The 22,716-nt window shown below is 40.5% G+C and overlaps 1 protein-coding gene across 7 annotated transcripts in view; it reads left to right on the top strand.

The window, feature by feature from the left end:
• Positions 1-22,716, top strand: part of ABCC5 (ATP binding cassette subfamily C member 5) — an 88,151-nt gene that overhangs the window by 14,474 nt on the left and 50,961 nt on the right. For 3 of the 7 annotated variants that reach the window (XM_067738227.1, XM_067738226.1, XM_067738228.1), the window contains 6 exons: positions 12,988-13,145; positions 13,331-13,486; positions 14,162-14,309; positions 19,126-19,359; positions 19,510-19,683; positions 20,288-20,435. In XM_067738227.1, the coding sequence (XP_067594328.1) occupies positions 12,988-13,145; positions 13,331-13,486; positions 14,162-14,309; positions 19,126-19,359; positions 19,510-19,683; positions 20,288-20,435 (1,018 nt within the window). Of the gene's footprint in view, positions 1-12,987; positions 13,146-13,330; positions 13,487-14,161; positions 14,310-14,330; positions 18,689-19,125; positions 19,360-19,509; positions 19,684-20,287; positions 20,436-22,716 lie in introns of those variants that run through there. The other 4 variants (XM_067738233.1, XM_067738232.1, XM_067738229.1 and 1 more) reach the window with 4 other exon arrangements.

Raw genomic sequence — 22,716 nt, 5'->3', positions numbered from 1 at the left:
TAATTTTTATTGATTACATTTTTAAAAGATAGTATTTTGTATATATTGGGTTAAATAATGTATATTATTATAATTAATTTCTCCTGTTTCTTTTTACTTTTTAAATGTGGCTACTAGAAACATTTAAATTACATTTGTGGCTTGTATTTTATTTCCGTTAAGCAGCACTGCACTGGAGTGTTGCTCTACTGTAGTTTAGCCATTAATCTTCTATTAGGCATTTAGTTCCCAGTAAACCATTGGGTTTAAATGATTTTTTTTGTTTGGAAAATTTTCCTTCCTATAATAATACTATGGAGACAAAGCATATGTAAAGTGTTACATATGACCAGTTTGTTCCCCTGAGTACCTGCCAGTGACATTAAAAATTGGGTCAAGGTTCAGATGATATGTGGTTGTCTTACATTTCCCTCCTTCTCGGGTTGGATTTTATCTCTATTTCTATTAAGGTATATATAGTTGTATCTTAAAATTTAATTTTAATTTCTTGATTGGTAACATTGAATTCAGAAACTGAGAGAAGCTTCTGAACCAATTTAGTAGATTATTCTGGATTTTGACCTTTTATAAATACTAGAATGTAACCTGCATTAAGGCAGTGATTTCGAGGTGCAAGTCTGTTTTTTCACTCCTGTGTCCCCAGCACCCAGAGCTGTGCCTGGCGTGTAGTCCCCTCAATAAATACTTGCTGAATGAATGGATAAAACATGTTTTTCAGTAAAAGCTGACTGTTCAAAATATATTATTATATTAGTTACCTGGTCACTCCTTTAGCTGTATTCCCTTCCCCTTAAAGCTAATTTCATTATGCAAAAAGTTTTCCTTTTTATATTTTAAGCCATCCATCTTGCCTTTGATAAGTTTCAGGCTTTGGGGGGAAATGGAGACTATTTCCTTCCCTAGGTGGCTAAATATGCTGTTTAATTCTCTTTTATTTATTTCATCATTTTAATGTAACTTTTGGGGTTAATTCCAGATGGATTAATGTATGGTGTGAAACCTGGATCTCAGTTCATCTCCAATCTGTTTGTATTTGTCCCAATGATATTCACTCAATTGTATTTCCCTACCGTGTTATATTATTTATGCGTTCATATAATAAGCCCATATAGCTTAAATATATTAAGTCATTTTTCTTGGTTCATTTCTTTTTTTTTTTTTTTTTTTTGCGGTACGTGGGCCTCTCACTGTCGTGGCCTCTCCCGTTGCGGAGCACAGGCTCCGGATGCGCAGGCTCAGCGGCCATGGCGCACGGGCCCAGCCGCTCTGCGGCATGTGGGATCTTCCCGGACCGGGGCACGAACCCGTGTCCCCTGCATCAGCAGGCGGACTCTTAACCACTGCGCCACCAGGGAAGCCCCATTTCTATTTTTAATCCACTCAATCTTAGAACGTGGTAACTCACATTACAGAATGTTAATATGGTAGGTTAAATTCGTTTTTACTTTAGATAGACATTTTTCCCCCTGGCTTGCTTGGCCAGGTATGCTTTTTTGGGAAGCCTAGAAAGAAAGAGAAGTTAGGCGTCCAACCAAACAGTTACAAGTATAAGACATCTATGCAGTTACTGGCAGGGTAGTATAAAGATGCTTTTATTTTATTTTTAAATATCAGTCCATAATGTATTCATCATTTAGCATCTACTCATCTTTGGTTGAAAAACAACCAGGAAGTGGAGTTTTGCAATTGAGTAAAATAGTCTATTTATATTCTAGTGTTCTAATCATGTACTTGTGCCTTTGACTGTGGAAATTACCATTTGCTTATAATGAGGTTAGTTAGCAGAGTCATAGTTTATTTTAATCTGATACTCACCCTGGGGAAGAGAGGAGAGCTGGCTGTCTATAAAGACACATCTGAGGTCATCTTGTACAGTGATGAGTTATTTGCTTGTTTTTTCTTGGAATGGCACATAGCATAGTGATTAAGAGCCTCAACTCTGGAGCCTGGATTCGATCTCTGCTTTTAAAGATCTCTTCAAATCTTTGCTGCTACTTCACAGTTTCCTCAGATGTAAAACAGGGGAAATAAGAGTATCTACCTCATAGGGTAGTTATGAGAATTATAAGAGTTAGTATCTGTAAAACATTTAAAACAATGCCTGGCACATAGTAAATGCTATGTTGGTTTATTATTAGTTCATTTGCCCAAATTTTCCCATCACCTTCAAGTAAGCAGTTTGCCTTTACAGATACATGCTAGTCATGAGATCGGGCTATAAACAAAGAAGATTGCCCTAACTTCCTCTGTTTCTTGCTAATGTCCCAGAGTAGGTGGGATAGAGGCAGGCTCAGGTCAACAAAATAGAACTGAAAGTACTAAAACTAAGAGCAATTCTCTTTTGCAATAGTACTGGAGTACATATCTTATAATAAGGTTAATTAAACAAACTGGATGGATGTCTAGTTGCTTCGAGCTACACTCTTTAATCCTGTAATCCCACTGATGGAATTTATCCTAAGTAATCCAGAAAGAGAAAAATAAACTGTAATTGTTTATTATACAATTAATAATAAGCAAAAGAGCAGAGAAATTAAACAGAAGTGGATCGGTTAAGAAGATTTCTTAGTGGTATGTCATGCAGTTTTACATGATAATAATGCAGATTGTGGGGCAACATGGAGATGTTCTGGTTGCCATTTGAATAATAGGTGCCAGGCTCTGTACTGTGCCAGGGGCAAGGGGTGCAAACAAGAGTTAGTCAGCCTGCCCTCCAGGAGTTCTTAGTAGAAGCATCCTATTGCAGTGACACAGTGCAGGGAAGACATAGGAGGAAGGAAATAAATTCCCTAATCTTGAAAGAGTCAGGGAAAGCTAAAGGAAAGAGGAATAGTTAAGATAGGCTGTATGATTTATCAGATGGATAAATTGGTGTATAGTTTATATATTAAATGTTTGTTATATACCCAATACTTTGCTAAGCACTTTTCATTATCCCATTAATTCCTCTCAACACTTTGTGGTAGGTGCATGTACCATTGTAAAAATGAGGAAATTGAAGCTTAAAGTGGCTAGGTAACATGCAGAAAGTTGGTGGCAGAATCAGCCTGTGAGCCCGTGTCTGTCTTCTGAAATCCATGTGCAAAACCATTATACTTCACAGTGGCCTCCAACTATGGGAAAATTCTGCCTAAGGAGTATGAATACTTTAAGACCGTAGAGAACATAGTCTTATTGGAGTAAGGGGATTTTCTCTTGATTTTCTTGATTGTGTTATTTTGTCATTCAAGAGCTAAACACCTGTTGCTTACTGTTTTGAGAGTCGTGTCACTGAAGGAGCTAGGTGCAAATATGGAGCAGGACTGTTTCAAAACAGAGCATCCTGCATGAATCTTCTTATCTCCATCAGATATTTCACTGTCCTTATATGGGCAGTGAGTAAGCTATGACAGCAAGATTGACAGTTTGGGAAGCAGTTTAGGAAAGAATAGCAAAAATACGATGAGACTTGGAAAGTGGGTTGCTTAGAATGGCAACTTTTGATTGTCTTAGATCAACGATATAGACTTCTCCATACCTTTACTGTGTTCATTCTTACTCCATATTTTATTATTCTATGAAAATTTGAGAATTAGTTCAACCACTTTTTCAACCACTTCTATGGGAGTTTTTCTTTGTCAGAATAAAATTATACTGAGTGCCTTGTTCTAAAATCAAAAACATTGCAAGAGTCCTCAGTCTCTGATATGTTACAGGCATTTGATAATGCTTGTATAGTACTCATGATATGCCTTTGGGAATGAAACCTTGCCTGCCTGCTCTCATCTGAGTCTTTTTAGAGAGCCTTTGAATTTGGCATTCTCCAATAAGGGAAGTAACTTACTACCAGGGGGTCGTGGAACATGACATCATGTATATAGTCAAAGGAACAAAACTCATGCAATAAGACGATTTTGTTTGTTGTCAACCATTCACTTTTCTATTCGTAGGTTTTGATGAAAATTGTAACTAGGCATTTTAGAGATGAATAAAATGAAATTAGTGTACTACAAAGATAGAAATTAGAATATTTTTTATTCCCAGCATCTGGGACAGTCTTGTACATAGGTGCTTAGTAAGTTATTTGTTGAAAGAATAAATGAAGATGTGAAGATTTTAGTTTTCTCTTAATGCTACTATGTCATTCTTATGTGAGAATACTAATGGATGGCATACCAAGTTTTCCTTCTCTGGTGCCGTAACGTCAAAAGATGTTTATAAAACTCTCCTCAATCTTGAACTTGGTTCTCCTGGAAAGGTAAAAGAACTAGAATGGCTAAACCAGTTTTGTAAAGGATGAATAAAGTTGGAGATATCACACTATGCTATTTTAAGACTTACTAAATAGCTACAGTAATCAAGTTAATGGTATCAGTGAAGGGATAGACAAATAGGTCAATGGAATAGAGTCCTGAAATCAACCCATACAAGTATGGCCAACTCATTTTTACATAGGTGCAAAAGCAACTTAATGGAGAGATGAATCTTCAACAAATGGTGTTGGAACATTGGACAGCTATAGTCAAAAAAATGAGCCTTTGCCTAAATTTTATACCTTATATAAAAATTAATCAAAAAATTAATCAGGATGGATCACAGAACAAAATTTAAAACTATAAAACTTTTAGAAAAAAACGTAGAAAATATTCATGACCTGGGGTTGGAGCTAAGAGTTCTTAGACATGACACTAAATGCCCAATCCTTAAAAGAAAAAAATCAACAAATTAAACTTGATCAAAATATAAAACTTTTGCTCCGTGAAATGACCCTATTAAGAGAGAAAATACTTTCAAATCATCTGACAAAGGACTTGAATCCATAATAGATAAAGAACTCTCTAAATGCAACACTAAGAATAACAATCCATTTAGAAAATGGGCAAAAGACTTAAACAGACACTTCACCCAAAAGGATGTATGAGTGGCAAATAAGAATAGGAAAAGATGTTAAACATCATTAACCATTAGGGTAGTGAAATTAAAATCATGATGAAACACTAAACCACACCTGTTCAGGTGGCTAATATAAAAAATAACGACAATACCAGGCAGTGACGAGTATGTGGAGAAACTGGATCTCTCATAGATTGCTGGTAGGAATCTGAAATGAGACTGTGACAAAGTAATTTCAGTGACAACTAATGTTTGAATCATAAGTAATGTCAAGTCACTTTATATAGTTCTCACGCTATCAAAACTTGAAATAAGAAGTGGGGTCCCCATTCCCTTAAAGATTTGTAGTTTATATATTTTCTGAGCTTAAATTACAGTTCCAGCAGTGTGTTTCAGAACCTCAGTGAAGTACAAAGGAAATTTCCATATTTCAAGATCCATTCATTTTATTTTATTTAATTTTTAAATTTTTAAAAATTGAGGTCTGGGGCTTCCCTGGTGGCACAGTGGCTGAGAGTCCGCCTGCCGATGCAGGGGATGAGGGTTCGTGCCCCGGGCTGGGAGGATCCCAAATGCCGTGGAGCGGCTGGGCCCGTGAGCCATGGCCGCTGAGCCTGCACATCCGGAGCCTGTGCTCCACAACGGGAGAGGCCACAACAGTGAGAGGCCCGCGTAAAGCAAAAAAAAAAAAAAAAAAAAAAAAATTGAGATATAGTTGATTTACAATGTTATATTAGTTTTTTTTTTAATCTATTTATTTATTTGGTTGTACCAGCTCTTAGTTGTGGCAGGCGGGCTCCTTAGTTGTGGCTCACAAGCTCCTTAGTTGCAGCTCTCCAGCTCCTTAGCTGAGGCACGCGGTCTCCTTAGTTGTGGCATGCAAACTCTTAGTTGCGGCATGCATGTGGGATCTAGTTCCCTGACCAGGGATCAAACCCGGGCCTCCTACATTGGAAGTGCAGAGTCTTATCCACAGCACCACCAGGGAAGTCCCTACAATGTTATAATAGTTTCAGGCATACAACATAGGGATTCAAAATTTTTATAGATTATACTCCATTTGTAGTTATTATAAAATATTGACTATATTCCCTGTGCTGTGCAATCTATCCTTGTAGCTTATTTATTTTTTACATAGTAGTTTGTACCACTTAATCCCCTTCCTGTATCTTGCCTTTCCCCCTTCCCCTCTCCCCACTGATAACCACTAGTTTGTTCTGAGTCTCTTTCTTTTTCTTTTTTTTTTTTTTTTGCCGTACGCGGGCCTCGCACCGTCGCGGCCTCTCCCGTTGCGGAGCACAGGCTCCGGACGCGCAGGCTCAGCGGCCATGGCCCACGGGCCCAGCCGCTGCGCGGCATGTGGGATCTTCCTGGACCGGGGCACAAACCCGTGTCCCCCACATCGGCAGGCGGACTCTCAACCACTGCGCCACCAGGGAAGCCGGAGTCTCTTTCTTTCTGTTATATTCACTAGTTTGTTTTAATTTTTAGATTCTACATGTAAATGATAACATACTATTTGTCTTTCTCTGACAAACTTCACTAAGCATAATACCCTCCAGGTCCATCCATGTTGTTATAAATGGCAAAATTTAATTCCTTTTTATAGCTGAGTAGTATTCCATTGTATGTATATGTATGTGTGTGTATACATATATATGTATATACACACCATGTCTTTACCCATTCATCTGTCGATGAACACTTAAGTTGCTTTCAGATCTTGGCAATTGTAAATAATGGTGCTATGAACATTGGGGTACATGTATCTTTTTGAATTAGTGTTTTTGTTTTCTTCAAATATATACCCAGGAGTGGGATTGCTGGATCATATGGTAATTCTATTTTTAGTTTTTTGAGGAACCTTCTTAACTGTTTTCCACAGTGGCTGCACCAATTTACATTATCATCAACAGTGTACAGGGTTCCCTTTTCTCCACATCCTTGCCAACTAATGTTATTTGTGGTCTTTTTGATGATAGCCGTTCTTACAGGTGTGAGGTGATAACTCATTGTGGTTTTCATTTACACTTCTCTGATGATTAGCAATGTTGAGCTATTGCCTATTGTCCATCTGTATGTCTTCTTTGGAAAAATGTCTATTCAGGTCTTCTGCCTACTTTTTAATTGGGTTGTTTGTTTTTTTGATACTGAGTTGTATGAGCAGTTTATATATTTTGGATATTAACCTCCTATTGGTCATATCATTTGCAAATATTTTCTCCCATTCAGTAGATTGTCTCCTTTGCTGTGAGAAAGCTTTTAGGTTTAATTAGGTCCCATTTGTTTATTTGTGCTTTTGTTTCCTTTGCCTTTGGAGACAGATCCAAAAAAATATTGCTACGATTTATGTCAAAGAGTGTTCTGCCTATGTTTTCTTTTAGGAGTTTTATGGTTTCTTGTCTTACATTTAGATCTTTAATCCATGTTTTAGTTTATTTTTGTAAATGTTCTCATTTTATTCTTTTACGTGTAGCTGCCTAGTTTTCCCAACACCATTTATTGAAGAGACTGTCTTTTCTCCATTGTATATTCTTGCCTCCTTTGTGGTAGATTAATTGAAAAGATCCATTCATTTTAGAAATAGGTAGTAATGAGGGATTTCCTTGGTGGCACAGTGGTTAAGAATCTGCCTGCCAATGCAGGGGACACGGGTTCCATCCCTGGTCCGGGAAGATCCCACATGCCGTGGAGCAACTAAGCCCGTGTGCCACGACTACTGAGGCTGCTCTCTAGAGCCCGTGAGCCACAACTACTGAACCCGCATACCACAATTACTGAAGCCCGCGCGCCTAGAGCCCGTGCTCCACAACAAGAGAAGCCACCGCAATGAGAAGCCCGTGCACTGCAACGAAGAATATCCCCGAGCACCGCAACAAAGAGTAGCCCCCTCTCGCCGCAACTAGAGAAAGCCCATGCACAGCAACCAAGACCCAACGCAGCCATAAATAAATAAATAAATTTATTGAAAAAAAAGAGATAGTGGCGATTGTTGCGTAACATTGTGAATATAAGTAATGCCCCTGAATGGTACACTTAAAAATGGTAAATACACTTAAAAATGGTAAAAATGTCAATTTTTATATTGCATGTATTTTGCCACACACACAAAAATAGTCCACTAAATTTTGCCATTCAGTGACTTCCACCTAACTTTGAATTGGAAGTGACAAATCTGCAATGTAATGATATGATAAAGGCAAATGTCAAGAGGGAAATCTAATAGAATCCTATGATGCCTACCAAGAGATTAGTACGCTCAACTAAAATCATATACTCATGGATTGATTCAGTATTTGGCTGTACCTATCTGTGTGAAAAGAGGTTTTCAAAGATGAAATTATAATATCTTGTTACAAACCAGCATTAACGATGAATTTACAATCAATTTTGATGAAAAGGGAAAACTATTTTTTAAAATTTTATTGAAGTGTAGTTGATTTACAATGTGTGTTAATTTCTGCTGTACAGCAAAGTGACTCAGTTTTACATATATATTCTTTTTTGTATTCTTTTCATTATGGTTTATCACAGGATATTGAATGTAGTTCCCTGTGCTATACAATAGGACCTTGTTGTTTATCCATCCTGTATATAATAGTTTGCATCTGCTAACCCCAAACTCCCAATCCATTCCTCCCCTCTCCCCCCTTGGCAACCGCAAGTCTGTTCTCTATGTCTGTGAGACTGTTTCTGTTTCGTAAATACGTTAATTTGTCATATTTTAGATTCTACATATAAGTGATATCATATGGTATTTGTCTTTTTCTTTCTGACTTACTTCACTTAGTATGATAATCTCCAGGTCCATCCATGTTGCTGCAAATGGCATTGTTTCATTCTTTTTAATGACTGAATAATATTCCATTGTGTATATATACCACATCTTCTTTATCCATTCATCTGTCGATTGACATTTAGGTTGCTTTCATGTCTTGGCTATTGTAAATAGTGCTGCTGTGAACACTGGGATGCATGTATCTTTTTGAATTATAGTTTTGTGTGGGTGTATGCCCAGGAGTGGGATTGCTGGATCATATGGCAACTCTATTTTTAGTGTTTTGAGGAACCTCCATACTGTTTTCCATTGTGGCTGCACCAATTTACATTCCCACCAATAGTATAAGAGGTTCCCTTTTCTCCACACTCTCTCTAGCATTTATTATTTTTAAACTTTTTAATGATGGCCATTTTTACAAGTGTGAGATGATAACTCATTGTACAATAGTTTTGATTTGCATTTCTCTAATAATTAGTGATGATGAGCATCTTTTCATGTGCCTATTGGCCACCTGTATGTCTTCTTTGGAGAATTGTCTATTTAGATCTTCTGCCCATTTTTCAGTTGGATTGTTTGTTTTTTTGTTATTGAATTGTATGAGCTGTTTGTATATTTTGGAAATTAAGCCCTTGTCAGTCGCATCATTTGCAAATATTTTCTCCCAGTCCATAGGTTGTCTTTTCATTTTGTTTATAGTTTCCTTTGTTGTGCAAAAGCTTATAAGTTTGATTAGATCCCATTTGTTTATTTTTGCTATCATTTCTATTGCCTTGGGTGACTGACTTAAGAAAACATTTGTATGATTTATGTCAGAAAATGTTTTGCCTATGTTCCCTTCTAGGGGTTTTATGGTGTCTTGTCTTACATTTAAGTCTTTAAGCCATTTTGAGTTTATTTTTGTGTATGGTGTGAGGGTGTGTTCTACTTTCATTGATTTACATGTGGCTGTCCAACTTTCCCAACACTACTTGCTGAAGAGACTGTCTTTTCCCCATTGTATATTCTTGCCTCCTTTGTCAAAGATTAATTGACCATAGGTGTATGGGTTTATTTCTGGGCTCTCTGTTTTGTTCCACTGATGTGTATGTCTGGCTTTGTGCCAATACCACACTGTGTTTTATTTTATTTTTTTGCGGTACACGGGCCTCTCACTGTTGTGCCCTCTCCCGTTGCAGAGCACAGGCTCCAGATGCGCAGGCTCAGCGGCCATGGCTCACAGGCCCAGCCGCTCCGCAGCATGTGGGATCTTCCCGGACCGGGGCACGAACCTGTGTCCCCTGCATCGGCAGGCGGACTCCCAACCACTGTGCCACCAGGGAAGCCCCACACTGTTTTGATTACTGTAGCTTTGTAGTATTGTCTGAAGTCTGGAAGGGTTATGCCTCCTCCATTGTTCTTTTTCCTCAGGATTGCTTTGGCAATTCTAGGTCTTTTATGGTTACATACAAATTTTAGGATTATTTGTTCTAGTTGTGTGAAAAATGTCATGGATGATTTGATAGGGATCACATTAAATCTGTAGATTGCTTTGGGTAGTATGGCCATTTTAACAATATTAATTCTTCCAATCCAAGAGCATGGGATATCTTTCCATTTCTTTGAATCATCTTCAATTTCCTTTGTTAATGTTTTATAGTTCTCAGTATGTAAGTCTTTCACCTCCTTGGTGAGGTTTATTCCTAAGTATTTTATTTTTTTGATGTGATTTTAAAAGGGACTATTTGTTTGCATTCCCTTTCTGATATTTCATCGTTAGTATAAAGAAATGTAACCAAGGGAAAACTATTTTAAACCCCAGTTAAGTGAAATGTTATTCCCTCATAAAAGAATTTCATTCTTCTCATTAGTAGACCTGTACCACCAAAAAAATTGTACTCAATTAGTATTACTATATTTTGAATTTTGGCAATAAACATTTGGTAGAAATTTGTTTTCTTTTGTAACATAAGTACCTGCATAATATCCTCTATTTTGTCTCTTGGCCCACAAAGCCTAAAATATTTACTAGCTGGACCTTTACAGAAAATTTTGCCAACCCCTACCTTAGAGCACTGATGTTTCACTTTTTGTTCTTTTCTAATATATGCTTTGAAAGCCTTCACAATTTCTCTCTGTGCTCCACTTTAGCTGCATCCCACAGATTTTGATGTGTTACAATTTCTTATTATTTAGCTCAGAATATATATACTAATTTTGACTTGATGTCTTCTTTAACTCGTATTATTTAGAAGTGTGTTGCAATTTTTAGATATTTGGAGATTTTCATGTTATCTTTGTTACTGACTTCTAATTGAATTCCCTCGTGGTCAGAGTACATACACTGTGATATCAGTCTTTTGAAATGTGGTACGGTTTGCCTTGTGACCCAGCATATAGCTCATTTAGGGCAGCTATCCAGTGTGTACTTGAAATGGTATTATTTTAATTTTTGTCTTCTTTTGAAGCTTAGAACATCCAAATAAGGCTGGTCCTTGTCACCTTCTGTACCTACTCTGTATGTATTCTCAGTTTCTACTCCCTTATAGAGAATATGTTTGTATTTTTAGTGTGTCTTTCTGCTTTCTCAATCCAATGGTTTTCTTTTCTTCCCCTTGTGGTTATGGGCAGCTTAAAGGTTAAATAAATATTAAGTAAACAAAACAAAACAAAAAAACCTTTGTTGTGTACTTGAATCTCAGTAGACTTAAGTTCATTTTTAGGTGCCATAAATAAGTGTTCACCTAATAACTAAGGACTTTATATGAGTTCATTCTTTTCTTGGTGTTGACTCCTTTGTCATGTTTTGTTGTTATTCTCTTGAAGGTAGACTTTGTTTTGAAGTTTGCCTTGCCTTTGACAAAAGGGAAAAAATGCTTCCCAGTTGCTGTGTACTTGACTGATACTAAGCAGTGACTTATCTGAAGATTCATAAGTGTGCTGTGAACTAAAGCTATTGTATTTGAGGAGAGAGCCACATAGGCATGCAGGTGACCCCCAGGCACAAATCCTTAATATTTGAGTTGCCTCTGTTTTGTGTGTAAAAGAGGTGGTGTGTCAAAATAGAGACTCCACTTTGTGTGAGGCACAGTGTGTTAGGTGCTGCACCACTTAACTTTTTCTTGATCTGGGGATCTATTCTTTCTTGCTAGTTCACAATAATTGCTGGAAATATTTGTGAGAATGTGAGAAAAGCATAAGGTCCTTATCATCCTTACTTGAGGAAAAGAATGCTTATGTTTCTGCAACAGTAACTGCAAAAGTAACTTTGGTTGATAAACAACAAGATCCTACTGTATAGCACAGGGAACTATATTCAATATCCTGGGATAAACCATAATGGAAAAGAATATGAAAAAGAATATATATATATATGTATAACTGAATCACTTTGCTGTACAGCAGAAATTAACACAACATTGTAAATCAACTATACTTCAATAAACTTTTTAAAAAATTAAGTGACTTTGGGTTACTTTTAGAGTAAACGGGCGTAGACGTGTCCAGATTTTTGGTCCACCCTCTTCTGCCACAGTCAGACTTTGAATTATACGCATTTTTGTTAATATGATTAATTGGTACTTGTAAACTTTATAGTAAAATATGTATAACTTTGTATTTCCACCCATGAGACTCTCTGCTTCATGCTGCAGAAGTCTGGGTAGGAGCTCTTTAGCGGGGCAGCCAGGGTGAGAGCCCCGCTTCTGCTCTCCCTGTTGCTGATAAGAGAGAGAGAGGAGGCATGTGTGCATCCTGGCTTTTTCTGCATGACAGGGCTGATAAGGCGGGAGTGGGGGGGGATTGTGAAGTTTTTGCCATAGAAAATGGGCAATAGAATTTGCAGTTAGTAGTGTAGTAATTGACTCTCAGTCTGTATTGGGAAATGAAAGATAAAACATTTTAGTGATAAAAATATAAATTTTAAGATATACAACCCAATGAGTGAATAATGATGTAAACTGTGGACTTTAGTTAGTGATAATATATCAGTATTGGGCTGTCAGTTGTGACAAATGTAGCACACTCATGCAAGATGTTAATTATGGAGGAAACAGGGAGAGGAGAGGGGGGAGGTGAGGAGGTATATGGGAACTCTCTGTACTTTCTGCTCAATTTTTTCTGAAAGTACTCAAAAAATGAAGTCTGTTAGTTTAGAAATTTTAAGTATCTGGTTTAATGTTCCTTAGCAAGTTCATATCATACAAGTTAGTGTTTAACCTACTGACCCTTGGGATTTCTTGGGTAAGATGAATCTGGTTTGCAGTTTGAGCTGTTAATGTCAGGCAGATTTGGTGCTCTCTGTTTTTCTACTGTTCCTTAATTGTGCTTTTGCCTTCCCTCCCTATCTGTTGAAACAGCTGGATTGCCAAGATGCCTTGGAAGCAGCAGCCCGAGCTGAGGGCCTTTCCCTGGATGCCTCCATGCATTCTCAGCTCAGAATCCTGGATGAGGAACATCCCAAGGGAAAGTACCATCATAGCTTAAGTGCTCTGAAGCCCATCCGGACCACTTCCAAGTAAGAGGTTCTGCTGGTTAGTGGCTTGTCTGTGAAGCACCAAAAAAAATTCGGGCTAAGATTAGACTATTTGGGGAAAACCTGGGTTTAGCCAGGAGTTCTGTATACTAAACATTGTATTGTAAGTGTTGGCTAGCCTCTCCACGTGTGTTGACAGTTTTGTGCTTTGGGTTTTCTGTCCTCAGACACCAGCACCCAGTGGACAATGCTGGGCTCTTCTCCTGTATGACTTTTTCTTGGCTTTCTCCTCTGGCTCGCATAGCCCACAAGAAGGGGGAGCTCTTAATGGAGGACGTGTGGTCTTTGTCCAAGCACGAGTCTTCCGAGGTGAACTGTAGAAGGTAGGCGTCTCTGATCCACCCTCATCTCCCACGTACTGGTTGTGTAGGGCCTGAGCTAGGAGTGTGGGTCCGGCAGTGTCAGGTCCAGAGCTCTGTGTCCTTTTAGGATCTGAGCTATCCTATGGAGGGAGGGTAGCCTGGGGGTGACTTTCCCTTTGCTCTTCTGCTTAACTCCTATATCATCTTTAATCCTGTTTTAACCACGGGCTTTCTCTCTCTCTCTCAGCCCCGCTTCTCTTCCTGAGTCTGCAGGGAGATTATGTTGCTGCCTTGTGACAGAATACATTTTTGTGGTAGCCGATTGTCATGATTAAAATCTAGTTACGACTCTACATTTTACCACAGGATCCTTCAGAAAGGGTTGGGGACCCTTGAGGAAGGAAGTTCTTATCCACAGGCAGATTCTATTCAGGGATAATTTTTCTGGGTGGAAGGAGAGACTTTTCGTTCTCATCATTTTCTGAATCCCGAGAGGCTCCCTATACAGGGTAAATATGTAGTTACCCAGGAAAGGTCTTTCTTCCCCAGAAGGTGAAGACTGTACATAACTTGAAAGGAGAGACTGGTGTGAATGGTGGCAGGAGGGAGGTTGGGGGGGTGGGGGGTGGGGGTGGGGGGTGGGGTTTGCGTATTCCCTGGGGAGATGTGTGACGGAGGACATGTGCCCTTGTTAAGACTAGAGAGACTGTGGCAAGAAGAGCTGCATGAAGTTGGGCCAGACGATGCTTCCCTCCGGAGGGTTGTGTGGACCTTCTGCCGCACCAGGCTCATCCTCTCCATCGTGTGCCTGATGATCACGCAGCTGGCTGGCTTCAGTGGACCAGTAAGTCCTAACCATCCTTCCTAACAGTCTCCAGGGCCCCAGCCATGGCCAGCTGTAACCTTCTTGTTCTGTTGCAGGGGTTGCCCTCACCTTTGGGCTAGTTAGCAGCCTTAGAGATGCCTCCAGGTCTGTTGCAAGGGCGCAGTTGATGTTGGGGTGAATGGTGGTTTGTGAGAACTGGAAGGAGGAGGGGGCTGTGTTGCCAGAGGAGAAGCGGACCTGGCTTGCTTCCCTGGGGTGGGGGTGAAGCTGAATGACTCCAGCTCTGCCCAGGGCCGCGCTGCTTTGCGGCGTATCGACACGAAACGACAGTCCCGGTTCGGGAAAGGTGTCTCACAGTTCCGTGAGCAGCCGAGAGCAGTGTTGTGTGGCGTAGGCTGTTGCGTTGGTGCTGGTGACACACTGAAGGTCTGGGGGCAGAGTTGTCACATGTTTGACGGTTCTGTGGCACATGAGCCCTCAAGAAGGTGGAGGACTGTTGAGGTTCTTAGAGGCTAACCTGAAGTCCATTTCAAGTTCTGGTTTATAGTGTAAACCGTGTGGCAGGTGTTGGGGTTGCAGCCCTGGTTTTCCTAGTGTTGCTGAAGCAGAGTAGGGGAGAAGAGTGACGGTCACGCTGTTTTCTGGACACCTGTTTCTTACACCTGCTGTGCTGCCTTACACTTGAGACTTTGATTAAATCTATTCTCTACATATTTGCCTTGAGGCATCGGAGCCGTAGTACTCCTTATTCTGTGCGTTTTCCGTGTGTGGGTAAGCTGGAGGGTCATGGTTTTGGTAAGTATGGGCCTAAGGTGCATGGTGATTAGGTAAAACTAATTTGCAGTTTTTCTGTTATGTTTTTTTGTTTGTTTGTTTGTTTGTTTTTGTTTTTAATGTCTGATGCCTTTTAAAAGTTTTGATCTCTTTTCTGGAGCAGAGAACACTACTTTTCTGGTATTGGGTTTCTTATTCATTGACCAACTAACATACTTTTGTATAAGTTTTAAGTAAGAGGGACCATGTAACTGAATATCATGTCACTGACCAAAATGGCAAACGTTTTCATAGGACCAGCTTCCCCCAAGAAGAGCTTCTGTCATTGTTTCACTACAGGGCTGGTGGCTGATCTGATCTTTGGAAGAATTCTTGCAGCTGGGTAGCACGGTATACAGGCTTCCTTGATTCCATTCGGCCAACGCAAGAATTTAATTGGCTCCTCCCACCTCCCCCCCCCAAAAAATTCCATAGATTGTTGGGACTTTAATTTTTTACTTGGGAAAAAAAGTTTCTTATGCTTGTTCAGCTTGGGGGGCCTTACAGTCACTCACTTGAGCATCTGCATATTCCTTTATCTCTCTTTTAAGGCACAGCGCACTGGAATACTAATCTCTAGTAAACTCTTCTAGATGCCAGGGAAAGCTGAGAGCCTTCCTTTAATAGGAAGACAGCAGCACGCTTTTCCTTTTCTCCACCCTCTTGAGGAAGAGCACCTTAAGGCCTGTGTTACTTTGGGAGATTTTCCCCTAGAACAATCAAGAAAGCAATGGTCCCATCCACAGTGTCTCTAATTAATAAAAAAAGATTTCAAATTGTAAGCAACGAAAACTTCTTTTTTGGAGCTCTAATTCTGACAAATTTCTTTTTAATTGGAAATTTGAAGGATCGGGTTTGAGATTAGTATTAGCAATGAGCATACCTTCCATCTGTGGATTTAAATCCTCTGGAAGAACATCCATTTTAGATTTTTGCACATTTTCTAATACGGCGAGGCTTTCAAACTGGCTTAGTCTGTTCTTACAGAAATCTACGTAAGATCTGACTCCCCAGATACCATATATTTTTTTTACTCTCCCCTCAGGTCTCACTGAACCTTGGTAGCCATATGCAGAGCAAATAAAACACAATCAAGTGACTGTGTTTTGTTTTGTTTTTTAACTGCTGGCCAGCTGGGGCTGGACATTAATGATCAAGACGATCTAAGGTTTCAGTGATGCCAGTGGACCACTGCTCTGCACACGGTGTCCAAGGGTCACCATAGTGTTAATGGAGAGCCAGAATCCCTAAGGGTATGGTCCTGACCTACGATGAGTGACCAAATTGCTAAACTTGCAGAGGTGATTTGTGGCCTTCTTGGATTAAAACAGTTTTAAAAGACCAGGCCTGACCTATGATTTGTGTGTAAAGAATTAGCATCCGCCCTGTAGATCTGCAAGAGACGGCTCCCTCCTGCAGTGCTATCTCTTGGTGAATGCTAACTCTGCTCACGGGCCTTTTGGGGAAAGGACAGTGAAAAGCCTCTAGAGAGGTAAGTTTCCCACCCTTCCAACCTCTCTCCAGCTGCAGCTTGCTTGATGCTGTCAGGATCTGGATTTGGGGGGAGTGTCTCTGTAGTGGAACCAGTGACAGAAGCTGTTCTTTAGAATTTTCAGGATGGCTGTATTCTGCGGTCAGAATGAGAGAGTCAAGCTGGGCAGAATCTCTCGCCAAGAGTTCAGGTAAGGTAATGTTTATTCACTGGGAATGCTTTCCACAGCCAGACAACTATGCTGACAGTCTCAAGTTTTCTCCCAGTTTGTTTAAATTTAAATGATTAATTTGTAACCTTTTAAAACGAAATTTTGGTTAGATTTTTCATGAAAACCTTTTTTTTTTCTTTGTTCCATACAAAATGGTTTGAAATGTAATTGTTTTTTAAAAAACCCCTATGTGTTGGAAATTCTTTAATCTGCTGTTTCCTCTTTTCCCTCCCCTTTGAAAGTTTTGCATAGTGTAAGCATTCATTTTGTCTTTCACCTTCCCTCTGCTCCTCCTCTCTGGGAGGTACTAATGCTATTACCTGGTGCTGAAAAATGGCACAATAAAGGTATGGGAAGGAAGGAACCCCAAACTACAACCTGCTGTCCTTTCACGCCTTCCTTTGGAGACTGCTCCGTCAGTGCCGAGGTGTGTGAGAAAATGCTTTACTGCACCGCCATCTTACTGAGTTGCTTCACGTGAGGAAAATGGGGTTTTGACCCTGCCACTCAGTGACTCAGTTCCACATTTTGGATTGCATACTGGAAAAGAAGCCAATCTTCTTGCTAGTAAACCAACAACCCAGCTGTATGCAGTGGTGACCCAAGCAATGGATATAAAACCTAAAAATCTGAGGGAGGGGAGAGGTGGGATACAATAGTTCTTGGAATCTGAAATCTCCTATTTATTTGATCAGGTTATTTACTGAGACTTGACATAAATCTGATTGGTGGGAATCTCTTAGGATCTAGTCGACATCTGATATTAATTTCCTCTCAGGAAAAGCAAGAAATACCGATTTACCCAGAGAGAGTCTGGGTTCTGGAATTCAGCATTAGCTGCTTCAGGACAATTGCTTCTGGCCTCCATTTTTATCTGTCATTCAAGCGCTGGTCTCCAGCTATAGTACCCTTTGCTATAAGGATCGGTGTAGATGGGTGAATGGGTTTCTCCTTAATTTTATTTTCTTCCTTCGGGGAGGGGGATTGATTTGGCTTTCTTTTGTTGTGGTTTGTTTTGTTTCATTTTTGGCAAGATCAACTTTAGCTGCAAGGACTCGAAAAGACTCTGAAGGATGCCACCCATTTTTCCTTGAGGCCTAGATTTTTGTATTCCCTCCTGAGCAGAGGTCACTCCTCACAGCCTAGTGAACCAATAGGACCAGTGATTTTAAGCAGAGCCAACTCTTTGGGGAGTTTTCAGTTTTGTTTTTTTAATTCTCTTTCCTTAGCAGCAAGGTCTTTATTCCTGGAGAATCTCCTCTATTGCAGGCTAACTGCAACTTCAGGAGCCCTAACCGATTAAGTGCTGTCAGCTTGATGCGCTACTCCGGACTCTGGAAACAGATATTGGTTCTATGCTGTAATTTCCACTGTGTGTAGTTAAAACAACAGTCGAGGCCAGACCTATTGGCTGGCTAGCCCTGTATAACTCGACTCTGTATGTTCCCATGTATGTTACCGCAATGCTCCTCCTGTTGTACAGTGTCTGTGAGATGCTCTTTGAAGATGGTACTTTTTATTTTTTTCATATTCAATAAAAGTACATTACCTCCCACTTCCTGGTATTTAATCCTGTTGCTGAATGTGCCTCGTGTGAGTGTGTGCTCCGGCGTTGCAGGACCTCAGAGCTGGAGGTGGCACTCGGTGGTTCTTGGGGGCTGCTGCCTTCCCTCCCTGCAGGTGGTGTTAGACATGTGCTACCTGAGGTAACATGTTTTTGTTTTTGGGAGGGAGCGGGGAGTGTGGGAGGGCCCTGGGGAGGGTCTCTGGATTTTGAATAGTCAGCTTTGTTTGCTCTCTTCTGTACTATTAAACTGCCGATGTTTATTTTCAGGAATGTTTTGCAAATGCACTTCTCACTCTTCCCCAGTCCAACTGTAGGTACACTGTTCCTTTTTATCAAATAAGCACGTTTGAAACGATCCAAAAAAAAAAAAGGGTCTTAATTTCATGTAAAGAAATGTATCATTGTGTGGAGATACTGGAAATAAGGTCAAATATATACTTTTTAATGACCGTGTGTTGAGAATGAATTTCAGCTTATGGACAGGTTTATGTTACATTAGAAAGAGTATGGGTTTTGGTGGTGTCCTGAAAGAAGAAAGTTTCAAATTAGACCTACCTCCTGCAAATTGCTCTGCGTAAATAGCTGCAGGTGGGCCGTCAGCAATAGTTGGTCCTCCGAGAAGGTCTTTCTCTGCTTAGGCACTTATCACTGTACAGTGGAGCTGCCTCCTCTTTCTAACTTAACATAAAACTGTGGTGTGGCGTGTGAGTGCCGTGGAGAAGCTGACGGTGGTGTGTGTTTCTCCCTGTAGGCCTTCGTGGTGAAACACCTCCTGGAGTACACCCAGGACACAGAGTCTAACCTCCAGTACAGCTTGCTGTTAGTCCTGGGCCTCCTCCTGACAGAAATCGTGCGTTCTTGGTCGCTTGCGCTGACGTGGGCATTGAATTACCGAACTGGGGTCCGCTTGCGGGGGGCCATCCTGACCATGGCGTTTAAGAAGATCCTTAAGCTGAAGAACATTAAGGAGAAGTCCGTGGGTGAGGTGAGCGAGGGGTGTTGGCTTCAGGGCAGAGAGAAAGCTCCCAACCTGAGCTTCTTCCTTCCCTTGGGTCCCCGTTCTGTCCTTCCTCTTCCTCCTGAGGCAGTGCCTGCGTCCTCGCAGTGTCCACTCACTGCTCTTTGTGTCTCGTAGCTCATCAACCTGTGCTCCAACGACGGACAGAGGATGTTCGAGGCAGCTGCCGTTGGCAGCCTGTTGGCTGGAGGACCTGTTATTGCCATCTTGGGCATGATTTATAATGTCATTATTCTGGGACCAACAGGCTTCCTGGGATCGGCTGTTTTTATCCTCTTTTATCCTGCAATGGTGAGTAAGCTTCCTTACCGTATTTTGGCAGCTTCTCTTTAGATGAGTTACTTCCACTGGGCTATATATAGTAGGCACCACCGAGGTATCACATCCTTGATTGGAAATTTCCTTTAAGCAGGTACCTGGTTTGGAAATGTCTGGAAAGAGCTAGACAGGGTTCAATCCATACAGGCAGCATTTTGACTTCAGAGGACGTCACATGAATAAAGGCAGTAGCTCCTAAATGAGATTTAAAAAGAGGGAGTGTGAGTGAAGGAGGTCATCAGGTGAACCCTGCTTTCCCCAGGTAACGCAGGAGAGCTTGAGTCACGCCACCTCAAGGTGATGCTAACTAATATGGCTCTCCCGCTTCCCTTTGGTAGCGTAGATATCTGTGATTACTCTGAGGACAAATATTTACTTGTCTTAACTTTCTTCCAAAGGATAAGAGTCAAATACTCTTTGATTATCATTTAATAGACCACTTTTATTAAAAAGCAGTATAACCACGGGATGCTCACTTTATTTATAATAACCTTAAGCGGATTTATCTCCCAGAGAGACTAGACGGTTCTAACTCTGAATAAGCTGTGATTTGGCATGACATCGCTTTTCCTTTCAGATGTTTGTATCACGGATCACTGCATATTTCAGGAGAAAATGTGTGACCATCACAGACGACCGTGTCCAGAAGATGAATGAAGTCCTTAACTACATTAAATTTATTAAAATGTATGCCTGGGTCAAAGCATTCTCTCAGAGTGTACAAAGTGAGTTTAAAGACTTCATACGTGTAACTGGTAGAAGGATGTTGGCTTCTGTGCTTCCTGAGCACATTAGCTCCTGGGAATCCTAATGTCATAGGATCATAATACCTTATGTTCTTAATACTCGCCTATGAGCTTTACGTTGATAGGGATCTTAGAGACTGGCACCCATAACCTCAATTCACAAATAAGGAAATTGAGACCTGAGAAAACTGTGATTTTTCCCAAGATAACTCAGCTGGTTATGAGTAATTCATTCAGTTTCAAAGCCGCCTATCTATACTCTCATCCAGCCCGTAATTTTCTGGTCTGGCCATGAGGACATCACAGAAAACAGTATCAAGTGGCGGCACTTCTGCCCCCACCACTCTGTGTGTGCATGCGCACTACGGGTAGGTGGGTGTGAGACCCTGGGGGTAGTGCTGGGAGAAGGGCTAGGCTGGAGGTCAGGACAGCTGGACTCTGGGCCTCGCTCTGCCACTCACTCACAGGGGTTTTTTAATTTGGTTTCTTCTCAAATAATTGATTTGTGTTGAGTCACAAGGTTCTCAGTGCCTGCCCCGATCCTGGTCCGTAAATTCATTGCAGACATAAACATGTTGTAGGTAAATGCCGCAAAGTTTGGAGGAATAATTAGCACATTAGCTGGGCATTCCGAAAGGTCTCAACAAAAGTTGAAATCTTGGGCCCTAAAAAAGGTGAAGTTAAGAAAAATGTATTTAAAGGCACTTTAGGGGACTTCCCTGGTGGCACAGTGGTTAAGAATCCTCCTGCCAATGCACGGGACACGGGTTCAAGCTCTGGTCCGGGAAGATCCCACATGCCATGGAGCAACTAAGCCCATGCACCACAACTACTGACCCTGCACTAGAACCCACAAGTCACAACTACTGAGCCTGTGTGCCACAACTACTGAAGCCCACACGGCTAGAACCCGTGCTCTGCAACAAGAGAAGCCACCGCAGTGAGAAGCCCGCGCACCACAACAAAGAGCAGCCCCCGCTCGCTGCAACTAGAGAAAGCCCTAGCGCAGCAACGAAGACCCAACACAGCCATAAATAAATAAATAAAATAAATAAATATTTAAAGGCGCTTTAGAGTTCAAATGAGAAGACATAGTTACATTTAAATTTAATTTAAATATAAAAGATATGGCTGTTCATTGACCATAATCTCACAGTGAGCTAACCTGAATATGATCCAGTTAAAAAGTTGGTGCAGGGGACTTCCCTGCGGTCTAGTGGTTAAGACTTCGCGCTTCCACCGCAGGGGGCGTGGGTTCCGTTCCTGGTCAGGGAACTAAGATCCCACATGCTGCGTGGCGTGGCCAAAAAATAAAAAAAAGAAGTTTAAAAGTTGGTGCAATTTGGGGTTGAATAGAAATACAGTGTTCAGATCAAGGAAGCTGTTTTATTTTCACTGCTTGGTTTGTTGACTAAACCTTCAGGAACATTGTGTCCACTTCATACACTTTAATTATGAGTGGTCAGAAGCATCCAGCAGTGGATTAGGCTCCTTCTTTAAGTAGTGAGTTTGTTGCCAATAGAATGGAACAATTGGGTGCTAACAGGACATCTGCTAAGCCTGTTGGCAGGGTCACCAATGATAGTCCCTTCCGGCTCTCAGATTCTAATTTTCTCAGTTTTATAATCTTCTTTCTGTGACTCCACTCATCCTTCAGCCCCTGACTTTGGTATCTTTACCTGTGTCTTTTAGCTTGAAAAGAGCAGCCTTGCTCATTATAGACTTGGGTAAGTTATGTGATACATGTTAAAGCAATGAGTCGAATTTTTTAAAACTATGACTTGAGAGCTGGCTCTCAATATATTTCCCAGTGTTTGGGAGAGTGGTAATACCTTTAAAGGTCAGTTCATAGTCTCCCAGAAAAATTGCTTTTATGTTTGAAAATTTTTTGAAAATACCTCACCGCTTTATTGTCATACTTCTTACTCCCTGGTCTTTTGTACTCCATGGTTGCTCTGATAATAAGGTTGTCAGTTTTATAAATATTTAAGAAAAATCATTCTGCTTACAAAAATTGTATTTCACTCATCTTCTTCCAATCACCCTTACTGCTTTTTGTGTGAAAGCCTCTATTCTAGCACCAACATACCTACAGTAGACACCCTAGTAAATCTTAGTTCCTTTTTAATTCTCCATTATCGTTGTATAGTCTTTCTTATAAGTACTTAACCTAGAAATAAACAACCAGGGAAGCAAACAAAACTGCCACTAGCAGATATGATTCATGTGTTCATTCCTTCTAAACAAAAGAAATTTGCAA

Source organism: Pseudorca crassidens, chromosome 5, assembly GCF_039906515.1.
Source record: "Pseudorca crassidens isolate mPseCra1 chromosome 5, mPseCra1.hap1, whole genome shotgun sequence".
Classification (NCBI taxonomy): domain Eukaryota; kingdom Metazoa; phylum Chordata; class Mammalia; order Artiodactyla; family Delphinidae; genus Pseudorca; species Pseudorca crassidens.
The sequence above is the reverse complement of the archived record's forward strand: the minus strand, read 5'-3'. Positions and strand labels throughout refer to the sequence as shown.